At 38.0% G+C, this 21,895-nt stretch overlaps 1 protein-coding gene across 2 annotated transcripts in view; it reads left to right on the plus strand.

Moving 5' to 3' along the window:
• ccser1 (coiled-coil serine-rich protein 1) overlaps window positions 1-21,895 on the plus strand; it is a 96,805-nt gene that overhangs the window by 35,594 nt on the left and 39,316 nt on the right. For both annotated transcript variants that reach the window (XM_065247185.2, XM_065247186.1), the window contains exons 6-9: window positions 1,809-1,950; window positions 4,619-4,696; window positions 12,051-12,134; window positions 16,300-16,377. In XM_065247185.2, the coding sequence (XP_065103257.1) occupies window positions 1,809-1,950; window positions 4,619-4,696; window positions 12,051-12,134; window positions 16,300-16,377 (382 nt within the window). The remainder of the gene's footprint in view (window positions 1-1,808; window positions 1,951-4,618; window positions 4,697-12,050; window positions 12,135-16,299; window positions 16,378-21,895) is intronic.

Raw genomic sequence — 21,895 nt, forward strand, 5'->3', positions numbered from 1 at the left:
CCGCGTCATGGTTGTATCGCAGATGAAGGATCGGTATCATTATAATAAGATCCCCTTACTACGTCATTGGGGGAGCGAAATCCGAATGACCTGTATATTTACATGCTTGCAGAGAGAGCCTTACCAAAACAAAGTTACAGGGTTGCTATTTTTCATGTTTTGCGGGTTGGTAGAAGCACTGGGAACCCGATTATATCACTGAAACATGGAAAAAGTCCCCTTTAACTCTTTCCCCGCCATTGACGAGATATCTCGTCAATTAAGAGAAAACGCTTCCCCGCCAATGACGACATTTTCCGTCTTTCGGCAATACCGCTATTATCCACCAGGTGGCTGTAACTTTTTAAACCCGGAAGTATTTCCCTATGGCAAGCGGCTGCATGTACGTGTCTGTTTTAAAGATTGCTCTGAATGGGATCTCTATGAAAAGTCCTTCACAAAAATTGAATTATCTCAGCTTTTTGCTCAAAATGTGGTGTTTTTGCAGAAACCTACCCATATTCAAAAGCTGATTGCAAAATAACCACTGAAGGTAGGATGAAACGGGTTTTTTTGTTTGAAAGCAGAGGGTCTGTTCTTTCATTTGGTATATTGTATGTTTATATATTTAAAGAAGAACATTTTCTGGAAGGCATTAAACTTTGGTAAAAATCATGAAAAACGCTGGCGCTGGCTGGCAACTTTTTTTAAAAACGCTGGCGGTGAAAGAGTTAAAGGTCACGTTCTTCCTGATCCCATTTTTCAAACTTTAGTTAGTGTGTAATGTTGCTGTTAGAGCATAAATAATACCTGCAAAATGATAAAGCTCAAAGTTCACTGCCAGGCAATATATTTTCTTAAAAAAGCCTACAGCGAATGGCCGGTTTGGACTACATCCCTCTACCTCCCGATTGAATGACGTCACTCATAGTTTAGTTTTTGACTAAACTCCGCCCACAGGACTACGTCAGTCTTCAGCTTTGGCTCAAATGGCTCTGCTAAGCTAAGCTGCTAGCAAATCACAACACACTAAACAAACTACACAATGAGAACTGGTTACGTATTTCTGAAGGAGGGACTTCATAGAGGAATGAAGACATCAGTACGTTTTTAGGACAGTGAAACAGCGGTATACCGATAAGTAAATTGTGTGAAAAATACCGCGTTTGTTTTTTTTACACATGAAACGGGAACACGTTATATTGCGCACTGTAAACACAATCAAAGCTTCAAAAACACACAAAGAACGGGACCTTTAAAAAATGTATTGCATTACTCTTGGGTCTTAAGTCTTTGATTTTGTGATCTGGGATGTTTTTCCTTCACATACTGATATAGATCTCCCATAGATAGAAGCTAACTATCATTCCCATTCCACTTAACAGTCTAATTGTCTGAGTATATATAGATTAACATCCTCTTAAACCAAATAAAAGGCCTTGATGAAGCGGGTATGGCTATCTTCTCAAGCATCTCTCAAGTGTTTTTTCTCCGTGGTGAAACTTTGCTATTCTGTCTGTGTCAAGACGCTCTTTTAATCAAGTTTAATTTGATCTCATTCTGTTCATGAACGATTGATCTATTCATTTACCCAGATATCTACATGTGATGAAAGACTGAAATTAACTTACTTAACCTTAGAATTCGGGAGAATTGTTTTTTTCTTAAATTGATACTGTTATTGTATTTAAATGGAATTTCATTGTATTGCATTGAATGCAAATTCCCTTAATACATGTTAGCGAGGTTTCTTCTTGGTATTATGACCCCAAAACAGATACTGATAGATGTAACCCACTCACTGGACTTCCTGTTTTGTGACTTTCCAGGGAACAGCGCCCGATGTCACTTTGCCTCTCCCGTGATGACGAACTATTGGCCGGTTTGGAAGCGTTGCCGTTCAGATTGATGCAGCAGGACTGCACGGCAGTGAAGACTCTGCTGCTGCGTCTGCGCAGGACCCTGCAGGAGGTAACGTTCCACCCTGACAGCTGATTCATGAATCTGCCTGCATCATCGTGTATACATTTGAACGGGTGGAAGAGCTTTCCATGCCCTACCAGATGCATGCCTTATCATTTAGATCTAAGAATAGGAAGATACAGCATCACAGATTCAGCTGTGACAAACCTTTGTTAGAGCAGATGCTATACTTATTGTAAGGAAGACTGTTCTGTGCTCAGCATGTTTTATAATTGTGTACCCGGGAGTTCATGCGTTGTAAAATTCACATCCTTATCAGGTATAAAATATATGTTTGTGTACATTAATATTTTTTCATTCGTTTTTGTTACAGCATACAAAAAGTTGTTAACTGTTTCAAGATTTGCCCACCACTGAATTTTGTGTGACCCTGATTTGTCTACCTTTAATAAGGTCATCTGTATTTAGTCAAGACAAAAATTGGAATAATTATACGTGTATTTTTTAATATTTAATGCGAAAACAAATAAGTGCTTGGGTTAACGTTGTTGTATTTAATTCAGTTGACCGTATTCACTTTCTCTTAGATTTATCCAGTTGTAAGGGAAGTAACGCATTCCCAGCTTTATTTACTGTGCAGAACGCCCTCTGCATAACTTCAAGTGGTGGTCGCGTGAACAATCCACCGCAATAACAATCACTTTTCTCAGTGAAGGTCCAGAGAACGGCTCACAACAGAGGAACATGAATATTAAATAGGAAGTTCTTTGGCCTCTTTACTGACTCCTCTCATTAACATGCAAATTAGCCAACATCAGCATTTGTAAACCCCTATGTAACAAGAATCACAATGACTTGCACGTTTCTGCACATGTTTAATTTGTTTAACCGGTATTTTTTTAAGCATAACCTGTTATTTTTTCTGTGTCCTTTTTAAATATGGGCGGTTCATACCTCATTCTTGACTAATTGAGGCCAGCGCCAGAATCAGGGGGCCTTTCAGATGAACATAAACATGCAGGCCTGGCAGTGGAATTAATCAGGGATGAAACGCAGACTAGTTTTAAAATAAGACACCCCCAAAAAGAAGAGAATGTGGTAGAAGTGTAAAAACAAGAGATATTCTGCTAATACTATGTAAACCTGGAAAGCTATAGCCTTGGTTCAGGACTTCAATCACTTAGGATCCCTCATACATTGTTATTATTAAATGTTACCTGGGCTTGACTTTGAATATAATGTATTGCCTAATGGCATGTGATACCTGCCCATACATTGTGGTGTTGTATTTTTGCATCCTGCCTGGTTCATCTGCATAACTATATCCATGTGCATACTGTATATAATCATTTTGATAATTGCATTATAATGAGAGCCGAGCTTTTAGTTATGCTGTTAGGCAGGCTAAGCTCTTGCACTTGACTACATCTGCATATATGAAACTCCAGTTTTGCTTTTATACCTACTTGATTACCTCAATATTTTTGCACTTTTCATTACAGTTTTCTTGTCCTCTCCTTGTATTAAAAAATGCAAGCGTGGAAAACACATTAATCAAATGCAGCAGATCCTCATAACCGAGTCTGAAACTCTGCTTAAACTTCATTCGTGTTTGCTTGGAATAGTTTACTAACAATGACATCGTAATGGTTGTGATATTATACTCAATTTAAAACTATAGACCTGTTCAACCCGCTTGATTAGGTTCTTTATTTTCCAAATACATTATTTGTTTCTCATTTCCCTCTAGTGGCATAACTGGATGTTAGGGGCCTCTGGATGTCTCTGGCAATGTGAGACAAAATGGCATTCAATGCAACAGCCCCTTATATTCTGACATTGAATGAATAGTTAAAATGCATCAAATAATCTAAAATGAATTTTACTGTAAGGTGTTAGCCTAATAGTCAATATAGATCTCATTTAGGATTGCTATAAAAACAAGTCAGTTTTTTTTTAGATACCCAAACTGTGCTGTGTGAATATATAGATGATCAGTTATCATGGTCTCCCATTGCTACGTGCCTTATGCGAATGCATCACCTACGCTGTCAGTACCTTTCCACTGCTTCCCACAACATTAGCAAGGATGACTAATGAATCGTTGTATTGTTTTTGGTAAACCGTTGAGCCCCATCATAGATGTGTTCAGGGTGAAGCAGCAGAAGAGACTTTAAAATAACTTTAAAGAACTTTTTGTCTGCATGCATATACACATACCGTAGCAGATGTGCTGTAGTGCAGTCATTTTAGTTATCAAAGCTTACAAAGGTTAATTATTTATGCAGACACTTTTATCCAAAGACTAACAGTGCATTCACAATATATATTTTGACCGTGTCTTCCCTTTAAGTCGATGTCATGAAGTTTGCACCGCTAATGCAGTGCCCTACCAAATGAGTCACAGGAAAATTATTTGTATATGAAAACATTGTTTTGTGTAGTTGAATGAAAACAAGTGCAAATGATATTCTGACTGATAACTTTGGTAAACATACTTATGTAGCCATTGGCTGTTTCTTGGTCAGATAGGGGCAGATAGTTGACAACAATATTACATTGATACAGTGATGATATAATCCTGGCATATGAAGTGACCCTGGATCCACTCGGTTCAGAGTGAAACCAGCAAAATGAGATGTATTTATGGTTTTATTAGATTTCTCATTTCATGTGCTGATTATATATTAAGATTTCTATGAACTTTGCCTTTCAGAGCACTGAGATCAGTCCTGCAAGCAGCCTTCATTCTTTACCCATAAGCCCTTGCAGTGAGAAATCACTTCCTTTAAAGGTAAGCTGTAAGCTCAAGGATTTTTGTTACAGGGACACTAAATGTATAAATACGAAAAGCATGCTTTCGGACCATAGACGAAATGTTGAGTACATCTAATAATCCTTTGTAATTTGTGTGGCATCAAATTACACAAATCATTAAAAAACAAGTGATGACAGTTGATGTGAACAGGTCAATGGGATAGTTGACCTAAAAATCTGTTATCATTTTGTCGCCCTCATGTTGATTTGATTTAATTGACCACAATGTCTTACACACAACTGCAAAATACATCAAATACAATTGAGGATAAAAACACAATAAACTCCAAGACTTATTTCCATTGTGGTCCTTAAGACAAGACACATTAACAATGACATAACATAAAAAAAAATTTGTTTAACCACACTATTCCTACGCCCCATGATGCTTTGCGTGAATTATGGGTGCGACTTCCGGCGCGTACTGTCACTGAACCGGAGCCGGCGTTTTCCATGGTTATTACGGTCATAATTTTTATGTATGAGCCAGTGTGAGGATGAAATTAAGAAGTGTCCTGATACATCACATGAAGATATATTCAATCGTTTCATGTTGTTCCTCGGGGGTGAAGGGTCTTCAATGCGCAAATATAAAAGCACAGAGACATACCAGTATCTCTAGTGCAGTGTTTCTCAAACTTTTTCAGCCCAAGGACCACTTTATCTTCCATTTTTTTTCTGAGGACCACCTAACAGAATCCCACTCTAACACGCCCCCAAAAAACAACAAAATAGGAAGGATAAGCTCAATTTAAGTTTAATATGCAACTGTTTCAAGTCAAAAACTAATTTTTTAAACACAAATGCAATGCCAAATATGAATTTTATTTCATTTGAACAAGTAAATGTGAAATGAGTTACAGCTTAATATGAACAACAAACTGCACATATGAAAAAAACTGCAATTAAACATAGTATAACAGCCTAGGTCCCACTTAAAGTCATTCCAAAGAGCCATTAGTTTAAAACTGAGGTGGTGGGTATATGAAGTCTATGGTTGGAACTAGTAAAAATAAAATGCTGAAAAAAAAATTCCCCTTAATGTCCAAAATCACTGAAATTACAGGGATTTTACACATGAAACAAAAACTAGTACATTACAAAACCAATAGATCTGTGGATTTTAGCTGCTTTCAGTTGACGCTTGATCCTTCTTTTGACTCCTCTTTGGTTTAGCCACCGATCCATTTTTACATTATTAAAACAGAATGGCAAGAACTGATATCACAGTTTTGCAAGTGCATTAAAAATCTACTTAAATAAGTGACGATTGTATTAACACTTGCCTAGTTTAGGTCATCTTGTGGCGGACCACTGGGGGGGTTTGGCGGACCACACTTTGAGAATTACTGCTCTAGTGAGACAGTCAGTGGAGTTTTTAATACATGGAATATACCAAGACTTCTTGTTTTTAACCTTTTCAGGTGATTGTTTAAAATGTCACAACTGTCCCTGGTGTGAAGTTTTTTTTAAACGGCAATTTTTAATCGACTTGAGTTTTTATGGCAACACATCAAGCTTCACGCGATCCGACAGCAGCAGTAACTTATGCTTCTCATTCAACATTGTAAGTTATTTAAACAAACCATAATAAACATATTAAACTACTATTACATGTTTTTAGTATTGTGTTCTTTTTATGGAAATATTATTATGCAGGAGATACAACATGAGCTTATGAAATTATTTGCTTAAAGCAACACCAAAGAGTTTTTTTTTTCCTTAAAATAACGTTTCCAAAAAAGTTTCAGTGGTTCATCCACTCAAAACAGGGTGAATGGCTCTTTCACATTCGCTTTGCAGCCCTCTATCGGCCAAAACCGCACTAAAGAAGTTTCCAACCGTGGGGTAGTGGTCCTGTAGTTTGAGTGAAAACTACAAAAACTTGCTTTACGGCAGACCTACAATCCAATCAAAGCCAGCTATGCTGCTGTATTTACGACAGTGGTAATGAACAATTACGCTTCTAACCTGTAGGGGGAGCAAAGAGCAATAAGTCTTTAGTGTTGCTTTAAAAAAATTATTTAAAACATAACAAAAGTAACGTTACACGCAAACCAGAGTCGTATAATAACAGAGTTACGAAACGCTTTGATCTCGCCGCCGTGCGGTCACGTGATTCATGTAACGTTCTGCAGTTCCAAACCAAGCAGGGCTGTCAATCTGTTTGCATAGGTTTTCAGCTATTTTAGATAAATATTAGCTTGTAATGTGAATTGATCACTATACTTACTATGTTTATAACGTTTTTTTTTACTAGGGAGTGATGTAAATATAGTTAAACAGTTAATAAAGATAAACAGTTAATTGTGGCCCAAAGATAACTGTGGTTATCTATACCAACTACAGCAACACAGTTTATCTTTTATTTTTGTAGCAAAATATGGCTATATAAATGGCTATCAATCTGCTAAAAACATAATTCCTACACTTTTACTATATTAAAATCACAAAAAAGATCGCCAACGTGGTTATTTGTAACAGTGAAGCATAACATAAACACACTAAATTAATATTTAATTGTATTTATAGTACACACATTAAATGTTAATATAATCATACATGATTTTCGAGGATACATCACTCGTATTACTTACCAAACACAATGAAACACATAGCAGCATTGTAAGCAGTGTGACTTTCTTATAAGGCATTTAGCTTGTCGCTGTTGCCCCCTAGTGTCACTCGTAATATATAAAAAAGATAAGTATAAAGTAGATGGCCACCAGTAATAAAATATTAAACCATTAAATCTATATTATTCACACATTATACACAACTCATTAAAATATAAAATTTTTACTAGTTATTATTAACGATAATCATTACCTACAGCAGAGTTCATAAAATATCACTGTTGACTATATTAATGAAATGTCCGAAAATGTAAAGAGAAACGGTAATTTCATTGATTTACCAGCAGGTGCCATTGAAATGAATGGGCTTCAGTGCTGCGTTTGGAACTATGCGTCACTACCGGTCACTACATCAAACGCTGTTACTTCCGCATTCCATTCTTACAACGGACGTCTATGTGAGTGTCGTAACTCTATTATTATACGACTCTGACGCAAACACATCACAAACTATTATAAACATTAACTAATAAGTAATTTATGTTGTAGGCTATATATTCTGTACTGTTATCTCATTTTTGTAATAATAAATAGCAGAATAAATAAACCAGCTAAATCAGCATATTTTTATCAGCATATTATGTTGTTTTTGAATAATTATTGTATTTATTGTTCACCGTCAGTTTCTATGAAAGGTTTTACTGGATGGATGTGTGGATACAGTTAATAGATGCACGTGCGCCACATACACATTCAGTTCTTGTGCGTGTATTATAGTTAAAACAAATGTTTTGTAGAGATTTACTGCATTTGTATCATCGTTTATGGCAACCCCTAACTGCACAATTTATGCCGGTCTTTCTGGATTTCATAATAAGCATTAAAATGCCAGTCAAAACAGCAGACTCGTATCCCTTGCAATAGGTCTTCCATTAGCTGTAGTGGCTCACTGGAAGTTTTACCCATACAGTATGAGCTCAAAGATGGCGTCGCCCGCATTTACGTCAGGAATAGTGTGGATAAATAGAAAGTACAACTGTAACTTCTATTCCGCAGCCTTGTAACCATGCCTTGATGATTTTTTATGTATTTCCAATAAGATGGTACTTATGGCTTTTGTAAAAGTGTTAGCCAAAATTATAGTCGCAGACACATCTGTCATATTTCAGCTTCATTATATTAAATAAAAGGAACTGCATCAATATTTCTTTGCATGTCTCCACAGTTGGAAAAAATGTAATTTGTGTTTAAGATGAATTGGTGGGAGGTACTGTATTTGCTTAATAATTGATCGCTTGGAGGAACTCTTTCTTTGCCTTTAAGGTATCATTGTTAGGTCACACTTTATAAAACACACATTCACTTTATCTTCCTTGAAGTTTTCAAAGCCCACAGATCAAACCTAACCATTGCACTGAATGATTGTTTTAAAACAGATGTCTCTCTATTAATGTAGTTTATTTTCTTGCTCTATTCTGCATCTCCTAAACACACCGTGTTCTTTTTAACAATATCCTCTTTTTGTGATAAAATATGAGTTACTCTTTTCTTTTCATCAGTAAAATTTTTCCACTAACTTGATGAGATTTTGTTACGGCGGCCTAATCTTTTATAGATGGGCAGGACCTGTCATCTGGAAAGGTTTATCATTTTGTATGAGGAGCTCTTTTGCTGATAGAAGAGGATTTTGTTTTTCATCAGGACTGTTTTATTTATTTATTTATTTGAACGGCTCAAAAATCTGGTCGAGTTGAGCAAAGTGGAAAAGAGGTCTGCGTCTTCCTCTGTCCTCCTTACTGACCTACATAGAGCACTTACAGAAACGCCGGTTGCGGCAGCGAATCACGTGACATTCCGGCTCATCCGTAGCCTAGCGCCACGCAGCGGGAAACAGAGACGCTCAGAATAGGACCCCATGCATACTGACATTGTGTTCAGCTGACAGAGGAGGGGTGGGACTCGTCCTGATTCATTCCAGGGGAAAAAAAAGAAAAAATTCCCGAAATTAAAAATAAAGCCCCAGTATCCACCTGAGACGGAACGGTGTCACTTCTCGTCCTACTTTTAACAGAAAACTTCTCTCACCAAACATTTGTTATCCCCACCTTCTTTATAATTAGTGTCTGTGAAATTTTTTTGCTGTGTCCAGGGTTGGAGGGATTTAGAAGCTGGTCATGCTGCACCCTGGGAAAATGAAATGTGATCAGACTGGGGTCACTTGTGTAATATTAACACCTTGTTAGGCTTGTACTTGCAGTGCTCATTTGAAGGTGTCCTGTTTTAAGTATGTAACATCACAAAGCACTCTTTATATGAATAGCTGAGGACCTCTTTTTTTACGGTTACTACTGTGATATATCACTGTAATACCCAGTTCACTCTATTTGTGCCATTTTGGTAAAGAATAAGAGTTAAAGGGACACTCCACTTTTTTGAAAATATGTTCAGTTTCCAGCTCCTCTAGTTTTAAAGATTAGATTTTTACCGTTTTGGAATCCATTCAGCTGATCTCCGTGTCTGGCGCTACCACTTTTAGCATAGCTTAGCATAATCCATTGAATCTGAGACCATTGGGATCAGAGTTTTGATATTTTTTGTATTTAAAACTTAATTCTTCTGTAGTTGCATCGAGTACTAAGACCGACGAAAATTTTTACGTTGTGATTTTCTGAGCAGATATGGTTAGGACTATACTCTCATTCTTGCATAATAATCAAGGACTTTGCTGCTGTAACATGGCTGCAGCAAGCGCAATGATATTACGCAGTTCCCGAAAAAAGTCCCCTGTTATTGAAAGTAACCAACAGGACTATTTTCGGGCACTGTATGTAATATCATTGCACCTGCTGCAGCCATGTTACAGCAGCAAAGTCCTTGATTATTACGCCAGAATGAGAGTATAGTTCCTAGTCATATCTGCCTAGAAAATCGCAACTTAGAATTTTCTGTCGGTCTTAGTACACGATGTAACTACAGGAGAGTCAAGTTTAAAATAGGAAAAATATCGAAACTCTTTGGTTATTTTTAGCACGATGCTAATGGTCTAATCCGATTCAATGGATTATGCTAAGCTATGCCAAACGTGGTACCACCAGACCTGGGGATCGTCTGAATGGATTCCAAAATGGTAAAAATCAAATGTTTAACTCTAGGGGAGCAAGAAAATTAGCATATTTTCAAAAAACGTGGAGTGTCCCTTTAAGAAAAATGTAGGTAGGGCTGGGATAAAGCAAAAAAATACATAAAGTCATTTAGTTCTTATATAATGATATTGGTAAATAGTATGTGACCCTGCATGTGAAAACCCACATGAAGTCATTTTTTGTACTTTACTGTATTTTACAAAAAAATGTCATTCTATGAAAATATAACCTCAATGTCTATAATATTGACTGAGCAAGGTCATGTCAAAGGTCATAATATCTCATTATTAGGTTATGACTCCTTAGCCTGGGTTTCACAGACATGGTCCGGAATTACTTCTGTTCTGTGTATATATATATATATTTTTTTTTTGTTCAAACTTTTTAATAAATTACATTCCAAATGTCTAATGCAAGTAAAATCCACTTAAAAATAGATAAAATAATAAATGTACACTATATATTCTCTTATTAAATAAAAATCATTCTTTGAGAATATTCAATATCTTGCCCTGCCAGAAGGATATTTGCTATATCAACCAAAATGCTTACTACATCATTCCTGATGTAGCACTATATCTTTAACACAATCGATTTGCCATGATATTCAGCGTTGTCTTTTATGATGAGGGCTTTTTATGTGATAGCAAGACCTTCTTTTTTATTAGATTGGTTGTCCTTTTCTTGCCTCAAGTATTTAATCTAGGACAAACAGATGGAGATGCCCCTCATATGCAGCTTTACAGCACGGGGTAAAGTCACAGCTCTCTGTCCTGTGTGTTGCGTATCTGTGTGAGCGCATGTGCACACAAGTGTGACCGAACTCCTCTCTAGAGGTCCTTCATGGCATTGCACAGATAAAGTGGCTCATGCTAAACCTCTATAATTAAGAAATAATTTGAATATTCCCCACGGGAAAGGATTTGGGGGGAGGTGACACCCTTGCCTGTCTGACGCACATGTATCTGAGAACGTGACCTTTGGCGTGGAGTAAATTAAAATCATATTTGCGATTTAACACAAAAAGAAAAAATACACACATAAACATAAAATAGGTGCGATGGCGCTTTTATTTATGTTGCCATCTCCAGGCTGAAATTAGCTTTCTTTACAGAGAAACATTAAAGATGGTCCCTTGAGATGTTCATGTAATGTCAACAAAAGGAGCAAATCCAAACCAAAGCCACAGAGCTTTAAACAAGAAGGTCCCAAAGTATGTGACATTGAATCTCGTAATCCTCTCTGACTCGACCGTCACGTCCATCTTCCTTTCCAACACTGCGCCGCCAAGCACTCGTTTATGGGAACCTACGTTGTTCGCAGAGGCCGATGTTTCTTTTCGGTCATCCTGTTCTGCCCTTGAAGCTGCAGCATGAACCTCCCTTCCCCCAACCTCACATAATAGATGCCGACAGCCACAAGGTCATGGGAAAGTGCCTGCTAGTTCAGGTGAAGTTTATGGAGGAGATTGAAACCACAGCACAAAAAGCACACCTCCACCTCTCAGCCAATGCGGTTGTACACCTACATAAAAAGCTGTAGATTCAAACTGGGGGCGACGGCGTGAATAACTTTTTTTTGTAAAAAAGTGTTTTGTGTGCTTTGTGTTTAGGATCCTGGGAGAGAAGAGAACCAGTTTCTGCAACAGCAGCTGAAGGATAAAGATGAACTCATTCTCCGATTGCATGCGGAGTTGGTGAGAATCTAAGCACAACACCTCCTCAGATTTTATAATCAGAGCAGCACTGTTTTTTTTTTGGGTGGGGGGGGGTAAAATAACCTTTAGAAACTTGTATAATAAAAATCTGGTTCCATTTCTCCGTTGTCATTTTTTATGAATTGTGAATTACGTGCAAGGATTCGCATTTTCGCATCAGAGGGTTTGTTCAGCCAAAAATTACAATCGCAGTTATATCATTATGTACTCGCCTCGCCTTTATGGCATTGCAAACCAGTGTGCGTTATCTTTTTGACATTAAATTGCAATACAACGACACTGAGCTGTCAAGCCTAATAAATTGAATTAAAAAAGCATTATAAAAATATTCCATGCGACTCTTTCGTCCTATGATAGCTTCGTGGAATGTTGATAATAACCGATGTTTCATTTTGACATCCAACCTGCTCCACAGGCACCATATTTGCTTGGAGAGCTGCAGTGTAGTGGAGGTGAAGAATATTATATCTGAACATTGACTTAAATTACAGTTTGTCCATGCTATCTTATGGCTTCAGAAAGCTGTATAGAAGAATACAGCGTGCAAGTTATATGGAAAAATGCTACTCAATCTTTTTCCTGTCAATGTAAAGAAAGCTTACATTAAATAAGAACAGAATTTTCAGTATTCGGCTAAACCACTCTTAAGCCTTTGGTTTCACGTGTCTTTCCTCTCCCAAGACTCGCATTAGGAAGTTATGGAGATGCTGCTCCGCAGTTTCCCCTAAACTGAGTTTATATTTGATGGAGTAAACACCTCATCGCATGCTTTACATGCACTGTGAGAGCCATAACGTTCTCAGCCCTAGCAGCAAAACGAGAGACAAGTGAAGGAGAAATATGACAGATCCATTTGAGATTTATGTACCGCTGGTGTTGGAGAAAGGGATGGGATGGTGTGATAAGCGCAGAGGAGGGGGGGCAGGACAAATAAAAACGGTAGAGGGCACTAAAGAAGTTGTAAAAGCAAGAGGACAAACAAAGCTCATAATGTTTTAAACAATCCATGACTATAATTTATGATTTGGATATCACTGCTATCTTCTGATTGGCTGAGAGGAGTAATCTCTTTCCAGAGTCTCTGGCAGGCGGTACTATTTGACCACTGTGTCCAATTGTATTGGGCGGCTGATCAGCAACTTTGTCGACCTCGCTTACGGCTGCTGTCGCTTGTTGCGCAGATAACTGTCATCTCATTGAAAACTGATGACCTGCAGGTCGCTTTGACTTTGCACTTCCCCTTTATCGTTTTATCCGTGGCATTAAATCGTTAGTGTAAATGATCCTCAGACATATAGATTGCGTTGGAGATTCACTAAAAAGATTCGACTCTGGCTCAGTATGTGAAAGTCTGTACTGATGATGTTGTTATGCGCTACGAGGACTGAATTCAGAAAATATGTGTAGCATTTACTGAAGGTCACACTTCTTTTTCTCTGAGAAAATAGCTTGTTGGTAAATACCACAGGGCTCACCGCAGTGGTCTGAGAACTGAATGTTTCCAACTCTTGTCTGATGCGGGAGGACTTCATTGGTTCTCTTTTCTTCTGTAAAGTCTGCACACACGAAATTTAATGAGCTCTTTATTAAACATATGCATAACGTGACATTCGGCCGACTACACCAGAATCGACGGGATGTTTGGTCATTGACATCACTGGTTCAGAGACTCGGCCGCCCAGGAGACCTCTGCTCTATTTTTAGGGAGAAAAAAATCGGCGGCCACAATAGCTTAATAAATCATGGCAAAGTCATAAAATAATACTCACCGGTGGTGAAGCTGGCGGCCTGCTGGCCAGGCTCGTCTTTGTCAATTTTTACTGTCCTTATTGAATGTCATTAATGAAGTATGGCTGCCCTAAATTTTGCTGCACCATATTTCTTATTTTTATTAGTCTGCCTTTACCCCGCGTTCGAGAGTGGATTAATGCTGTTTGATATTCAGAGTTGAGATTCAACATTTTCTCCAGATATAGCTGATATGAATGTAAACCGCAATGTTGAATTTAGGTTTTCGGCTGTGATGTAACGGTGCTGTCCTACTGGAAAAACCTAAATCAGCCTAAACCAGTTTCAGCTGGTTTGAGTTGGTCTTACTACAGTAGTCTCCAAACATGGCCAAGTTGGCATTTAATTTGGTTTAGCTGGCTTGATTCAGAGCCTGACAAGCAAACCAATCCAGTTGGATCAGATATGAAAATGTTTATTCCAACAGTTTTTAATACTAAGGAATACTGGGGCCGGATTCACAAAAACATTCTTAAGACAAAAATAAGAAGATTCTTAAAGCTGCAGTCTGGCACTTATTTGGGTTTAAAAATAAATTTTTTTTTTAACATAATAGCGAATGTAACACACGACATGTAGAGAAATACACCCCATGTGAGTAACGTGTCCTCATTTGTAAACAATACATACGCGGACGCGTGTAACTTTCCTGCGTGACATGTAATAAGAATATTACATGACAGCAAATATAAATAAATGAAAATAAATGACTTACTTCAGAAATATTATCTTCCTCCAGTCGATCTTCCATTGATCTGTAAAGTTTCCACTGGGATAAATAAAGTATCTAACTAAAATGAACGCTTCTTTACTTTTCCTCATTGTTTAGACATAACTGAAGATCTTACTCACGTGTGTATATAAAGTTTATCATCCCAATACGCAGTATTAAGTCTTTAAATCGGATATAAAAAATCAGATTATGAAGTTAGCCAGGATGACAGTATACACAGCGACGTGGTGATTGACAGATTCTCCTCAATACATTGTGTTCATCCGCGCTGTTTCGTGCCGATGTAAAACCCACGTAAAGTTGATAATTCCACGAATATCTGCAATTGCAGATTTCAAACAGAGATGGCGACAAAGAGGAAAAACACCAGACTGCAGCTTTAAGATACATTTTTAAGGATTCGTAAGAATGTTACTAAGTGAAATTCTCGCACATTTCTTAATAAGTTTTCAATTATTTACTTAAGAACATCTTAAATGTTTGTCATAAGAATAAAATGACAAGCTTTGAAATTAATCTACCCTGCTCATGAGGTAACAATACACTTTTTACCACCTTGCAAACATTAACGCGATATAGCCTATACTACAAATGAGTGATGTGTTAAGACTATACAAGATGTTATTTGCTGTTGTAACAGAGGCCAGCTAGTGTATGAACGTGGTGTGGTGGGTAAACATCATTCCCCAATCTCCCAATCGGTCCGTCATACATGGCAGGCACTTCACACTCCGTGCCCTGCTCTGTCTCCGTACAGGCATCCGCACGACAGAGACATACTTTCAGATCGCTCGACTCGCATGATGGACCGTTTACCGATTCAACTCCCATTCAGAGAGTCTTTGAGCTGTTAACATGACTAATTTCACTATAAACGTATTATCGAGGAAGTATCGTATAAGTATATAGCTTATTTGTGTTTTATGACATATTACTGAAGTAAGCCATTAAACTTTATTATTATACGAGTTTAAATTTAAATTGCCATTTCTGTTTAAATTGCAGTTTAAATTGCCATTTCTGACTACACAATACATGTCACATTTACAACAGTCAAATTAACTTTTAAACATCTTACATTTTGAGATTTAAGACTACTGTGAGGTTGTCCTAACTTTAAGATGTTTTTTAAGACAGTTTCTTTTTAGAGTATTTGAATTATTCTTAAGTTTTTTCATAAGAACATCCTTAAGGAAGCTTTTTTGAGAATACAAAATATTCTTAATTTTTTTCTCGAAGGAACAGTATGTAGGATTGTGGCCAAAACTGGTCTTGCAATCACAAAACTTGTGGCTAAAACTGGTACTGCAATCACACAACTGGTGGCCAATACAAAAAATTACAACATAAACATCATTTGAGGGCTGCAACTCCACTTTTTAAATGACAATATCCTGGCCAGACCACTGTTGTCAGTGATATAAGTATTTGAAATGAACATGATTTCTTAATGTCTAGTAACATATCAGGGCCATTTTATGATTAATTGATATACATTTCTTACATACTGTTTTTTTAAGCTTGAATTTAAGAAAACATGGCAGTTAAGAAGAATTTTCTTCTTAGGAATGTTTTGTGAATCCAGCCCCTGGTGTCTTATCCACATTTACCTTTTTTTCACAGGAAACTGTTCGTGCTGCTCAGAAAACTCTTTGCCAAAAAGCTGACAAGACCACTCAGACAGATGTTTTAGTCTCAGAGGTGAGTGCCCATTAAAGCATGATGCGCAAGCTCCCGACGATGCTGCTAATGTTCTGAGGTCACTGAGCTGTATCTAGGTTTTCTAATTGAATACCAATCGTACATCTATCTTTTTTATTATTTACTTTTAAAGAAGGGCACAAAAGTTGATGCCGAGTTTTGGAGGGACCATAACATTGTGATTGTGTTTTCAGATGTTGCAGACACACTTGCTGTATTCTACAAGTTTTTTTTTTATATAACTTGATCTTAAACTTTCCTCCCCAGACCTAATAATAATAATTTATGCACTTCTCTTTATTTGTTTGATTTTTAATTTTGTAGACACTTTCGAGTTCCCATAGGCACCTATTAAAAGCACTTGCACAACAAATGGTGAAGACTTATTGCAGTGAGTCAGCAAGCTGTGCTCATTTAAGTGCATCAAACTTTAAATTACTCATTAACAGAGATTAAGCATCAAAGCATCCAATTTTACAAAACCCAGCATTTAAACTGTCCTCCCAGTTAGTGTTTTTCTTTTTGAGACCCTTTCTTATAAAAACACTTAATAACATTTGATGATTTGATCAAAAGATGTTAGCACACTGCTGAGAGATACATTAGTATTCCAATATATCTCTCTGAGCATTTGTGCATTTATTTTTCTTTCGGCATTTGTGGTGTTTGTGATGAGCTTATCATCGCTTTAATAAATTGAATTTGTTCGCTCACTGATGGTTTAAAAGCACATTGGAGAGGTTCTTTTCAGATTTTTGTCATAAATCACATCCATAGAGTGAAGGACCCTGACAGGGCCACATCAGTATTCTTTCTAGCCCTTTACAACCGAATGGCTTTCAGTCGGACTGCCGCGGCGACACGGTCCATTTTCCCTCCTGGCATTTAACATCTCTACAGACTTTTTGCTTTGTGTTCTGGCTAATATGCGTATGTGATGTGAATGTTCAAATTGCTTGACAATCCATTCTGTGGCTATCGTGGTGCTAATGTTGTGCCACTCCATCAGACCTCCATGTCGGATGCTGTTGATGAAAAGTGCACTAAAAAGCTGAAATATTACAAAGCGTGCTCATTATGTAGTCGCTGCATTAGCGAAGCAGCATTTTTGCCAAAACAAGCCTGCATGCAGTGGCAATGGTGGCATGGGAGGACTCAGATGTGTCACGGCTGGACCTTCAGGCTTTACGAACGGCATCGTTCTTCTCCCTTTCGGAAAAAGATGAGTTCTGCATTTCCGCCCTGCCCTACGTAGACTACACCCGCTATATGGGTTATCGCATTGAGGACGTGCAAATATCCAAAAGTGTGTCTACAAGTGGGTCAGCTATTTCTAAGGCTGCTTCAACTGGAGGAGGTCATCTGTTTCCTTTTTTTAACTCTTGTTCTTTCTCTCTCTCGTCTTTTTTCTGGAGCACCCTGCTTCTCTCTCTCAAGCTGAGCTAATTAGTTGAAAGCAAGGGGAAGAGAGGCTCGGAGTCTCAGTGCACCATGGGGGCCCGAACGGCCTCTTTCGGAAGCGCCGGACACCGGTCCTCACCGGACTGTCTTGCGATGTCCTGTCTGTCTCTGCTGTTCTGATGCACAGCAGGAATGAGCGGGTTCCTGTGGAGAGGCTTCTGTCAGGACAAAGAGGCACGGAGAGATGGACAGGAGCCAACCTGTTCATCTGTCCAAGAGCAGGAGAAATGATGCGTCGTATGGCAGAATGATGTATAATGCTACAGTCAGGTGCACTGCTGTTATGAATAGCTTTAATATGCTTAGCAATATTTTCATAGCCTTGTAGCATACTGTACATATAAATACTGTCGGTTGCTAGAAATTCACATTTATATAAAGGGCCCACACATAAACAAAACACAAACGAGTAAAATTTCGTGTATGTAAAAATCTTTTTTTATCATATATCGCTCTTGGAGACCTTAATTGTTCTTTGTCGATCTGATGGTCACCTCTTAAGCTGCTAAAAGGTCTTTTCTCTCCTGTGAGACATTTCTTTCTGCTGTAATGTCTGTTTACACGGCTTTATTATGCCGGTCTAAGCTAGTTAATATTAAGCTGTGCCCTCCATACCGCCGTTCAGCTATTTAAATGAAAAAGCACTTAAGAGCTCATTTGCTGTGGCATTCCTCCCTTCCGCAGCTAAGATATGAAGTTTTATGGATTAGCTTCTGTTTTTTTGCATGTTATTTCCCTTACAGTCATAAATCTTTTTTTATAGAACTGACAGTTCTTATTAAAATGCTTGAATATTTAGCCAAATGGAACCCCCTTCTAGCCAGAATAAGTCATTTTTTTGACGCTTGCCCAAAACCATTGGATCCATACCAGTGAAGGAGATTGATCAGTGGTCAGCTTTATATAGCTGGAGGACACCTGTTAATGGAGCATTCTGGACATCTCCCACCAGTCGCCTTTTTAGCCCCGTTGAGAGGCATTTTGAGCGTGTTTCACGACAATCTTTAACTTTACAGGCATCTCTTTGTTTTTTCCAATCCATTACGTTTTGCTTATTTATTTATTTCTATTCATTTGCACATGAGGGAGCCGCCGAGTCGTGCTGGGACCCATCTGATCGCTCTGTGTGGGGAACCTGTTACGTTAGAATCTCAAATTCATTGCTCGAGCCCTCGCGCTTTTCTCTCTGCGTGGGTCAGAGTGCGAGCACAGAGCTTCATAGAAAGAATGACACGCCTGCTGGGTGCTAATCGCTTCCTGTTCTTGTAACTTTGATAAAGATGTTAGATATTTTGTTTGCTATTTATTTCAAGTCTTTTTAGACCTTTAGATCTAAGCAAGCAATGATGCTGAGCAAGTTTTACATAAATATTCCTGGCTTCCTGATCACCTCTGGAGTTGATGCTCCTCATGGTTCATGCCGACCTTTCCGACTGTCTTAGTTCTGTAAAGGCCATTTAAATCCATACCTACTTATTATTTACCACTGCCAGTCATACCTGAAGTACAAACGCTGTACACTGTACACACAATGCAATTTGTGAGTCCTTTGTAGTCAGAGCTTGCCATCACCGCTTCTCAAGCTCTGTGTGTTCGCTACTGAGCAAAAATGGCCTGAGGCCAATGGGCTTTTGAATGGGAAAGTCACTCTTGATGATGTTCTTACCATGACGATTTTGGCGGCGTACTAAATTGACCTGCACAGGCATTAGATAAACAGATAAACTCAGGTCAATGCATTAATGAGACCCAATAATAGGTGAATAATGTGTTTACAGAAGTGCAAAGCCTGCCTAGCTGTCCAAGGATGACTTTTCTTCCTGTATGTGTTGCATGCTTCAAAGATATATGCTTTGCTTTCAGGGCTGTCCTCGAGGCAGCACTTCTGCTGGTTCCTCTTGCAGCAGGTCATGTGAGTTCACTTGTTGTGTGTTTTTGAGATGTTTCCACCGAAGCATGGCATGAAATTCTCTCACCCAGGGCTACCTCTTTTGACCCACTTTTTACCCCAGAAGCTATTCCTGACACAAACCCCTCCAAATGCAAATGCCACTCTTTGACTTATGTCTTTGTTTTCCACCTTATTAGACAGATTTAGACATTCTGATTGGTCAATCACATAATCTGATTATATTTGTTTTATAACTGCCAAACTTTTGACTTTTGTGTTTTTAAATACAGATACTACTACTACCACTACAATAATAATAATAATAATTATTATTATTATTTAAATTATTATTATTATTATTTAAATTATTATAGCATTAATAATAATAAATCAAATGTATTCAGTAATTAAAATTAATATTAATATTGGTCTTTTTTCTTAGTGAAACCTTTAATTTTAGCCAAAAATAAGGTTTTAAACAAAGCAATATTTAAAGAGCACCTATTTCACTGCTAAAAACAATGTTATTTTGTTTATTTGGTATAATACAATGTGTTTGAGTGGTTTATGGTTAAAAAAGCACATTATTTTCCACGTACTGCACAATTTTGTAGCTCCAGATTTCACTCTCTTCCTGAAACACACGAATTTGAAAAGCTCTGTGTCCCTGATTGGCCAGCTAATCTGTACATTGTGATTGGCCGGAATACTTCTGATGTCAGCAGGAAATGTGACGCTCCTTACCATGTTTGAAAGATTCGCTCACAATGCAAAGCTAACAGGAGTTAACTTACAGGCTCCGAGTCCGAAGCGGGAGGAATAATGATAATGTCTTGTCTACATCACCAATCCCAGGAAGTAAACTGTTTCCTACAATCCGTGTGTTTGTTGTAGTCCAAGAAAAGAGATTTACGTTGGAGACGATAACTCACATCATCATTTACTTTGGGGTTTGTACCTTTTGCATATCGTTAACATGAACTAATACACACTCACACACACCAAAGGAAATTTATAAACGTGAATCGAACAATAGGTGCTCTTTAATATTTGCAGTCATGTAATGAGTAATGTAGATAAATTTAAAATAAACTCCTTCAGGATGATATTAGACCACCGTTTGTGAGTTTATTTTGTGATAATGACCAGCTGACAGTGCATTTTCCTTTACTTGTTACTTGTCGTTTCTTATCTTTTTGTCCGTTTATCTCAGTTCCCTTTTCCTTCAGATATTCAGCGCAGGTTATCACTGTGCATCGCTTGGAAGAACACCAGCCGCCCTGTCTCGATGGCCACACTCTCACAAATGCCACTTGAAGATTGCTTTAAAATACCATCTGCAGCCCAGACACTTGTTTTGCATATTATCTCTTTTGTGTTTTTACTTGGAGCTCTCTAACTGTCCATCATGAATTACTCATATCCAGCCTCAGCCACTGCCAACACTTTTAATCTAACCCTCAGCCGATGTGTGGTATTGTGTCTGCCTCTTCCAAATCCAAAACGTATTAATCCCCAAATCTTGAAAGGAAGTTTAAGAAAGGCACGCAGAGGCGTGCGTGTACGTGGACCGCGTGCGTAACTCTATATTTCATGCAGACGGTAAAAGAGTGGTAACCCAGCATTTCATGTGCCCGAAGCGACCGGAATGGGAAGATGAAAGCTCTGTGTTTACTTAGGTGGGGAAGCTTTCTGTGGAGAAGCACAGAGACTCTGATGCTTTGATCCTATTCGTGTGTTTATATTGATGTGTACAATTGCGTCTGCCGTAATGCTTTACAAACTGAAAAACATCGCACTGAAAGAGAGTATCAGTTCTCCGTTGCTTGGCAATATTGACCTATTTGTTAACTGGAAGAGGAGCACCTGGGACGATACTGACACCATTCCAGGGAATGCAGATCTGCTGGCCGTAGAATGAGATTGGTTCTTTTGTTCTGGCATGTAGTGTTTAATTAGCAAAACACTGTCTCTTAGCCGTTGGGCCTTTTATGTTTTTCCAGGACTATTTATTTATTTATTTATTTTAATTTTTGATACAGAAGACCTGTTAGCTTACATTTCTTAGCATCGCAAGTGTAATGTGATTAGACTGATGCATCATATTTTTGTCTGTAGTTCAGCCCGCTCCATGATAAGCACTCCGGGGAGTTTGCGAGCATGTGT

The sequence above is a fragment of the Paramisgurnus dabryanus genome, chromosome 11, assembly GCF_030506205.2.
Source record: "Paramisgurnus dabryanus chromosome 11, PD_genome_1.1, whole genome shotgun sequence".
In the NCBI taxonomy this organism is placed as follows: Eukaryota; Metazoa; Chordata; class Actinopteri; order Cypriniformes; family Cobitidae; genus Paramisgurnus; species Paramisgurnus dabryanus.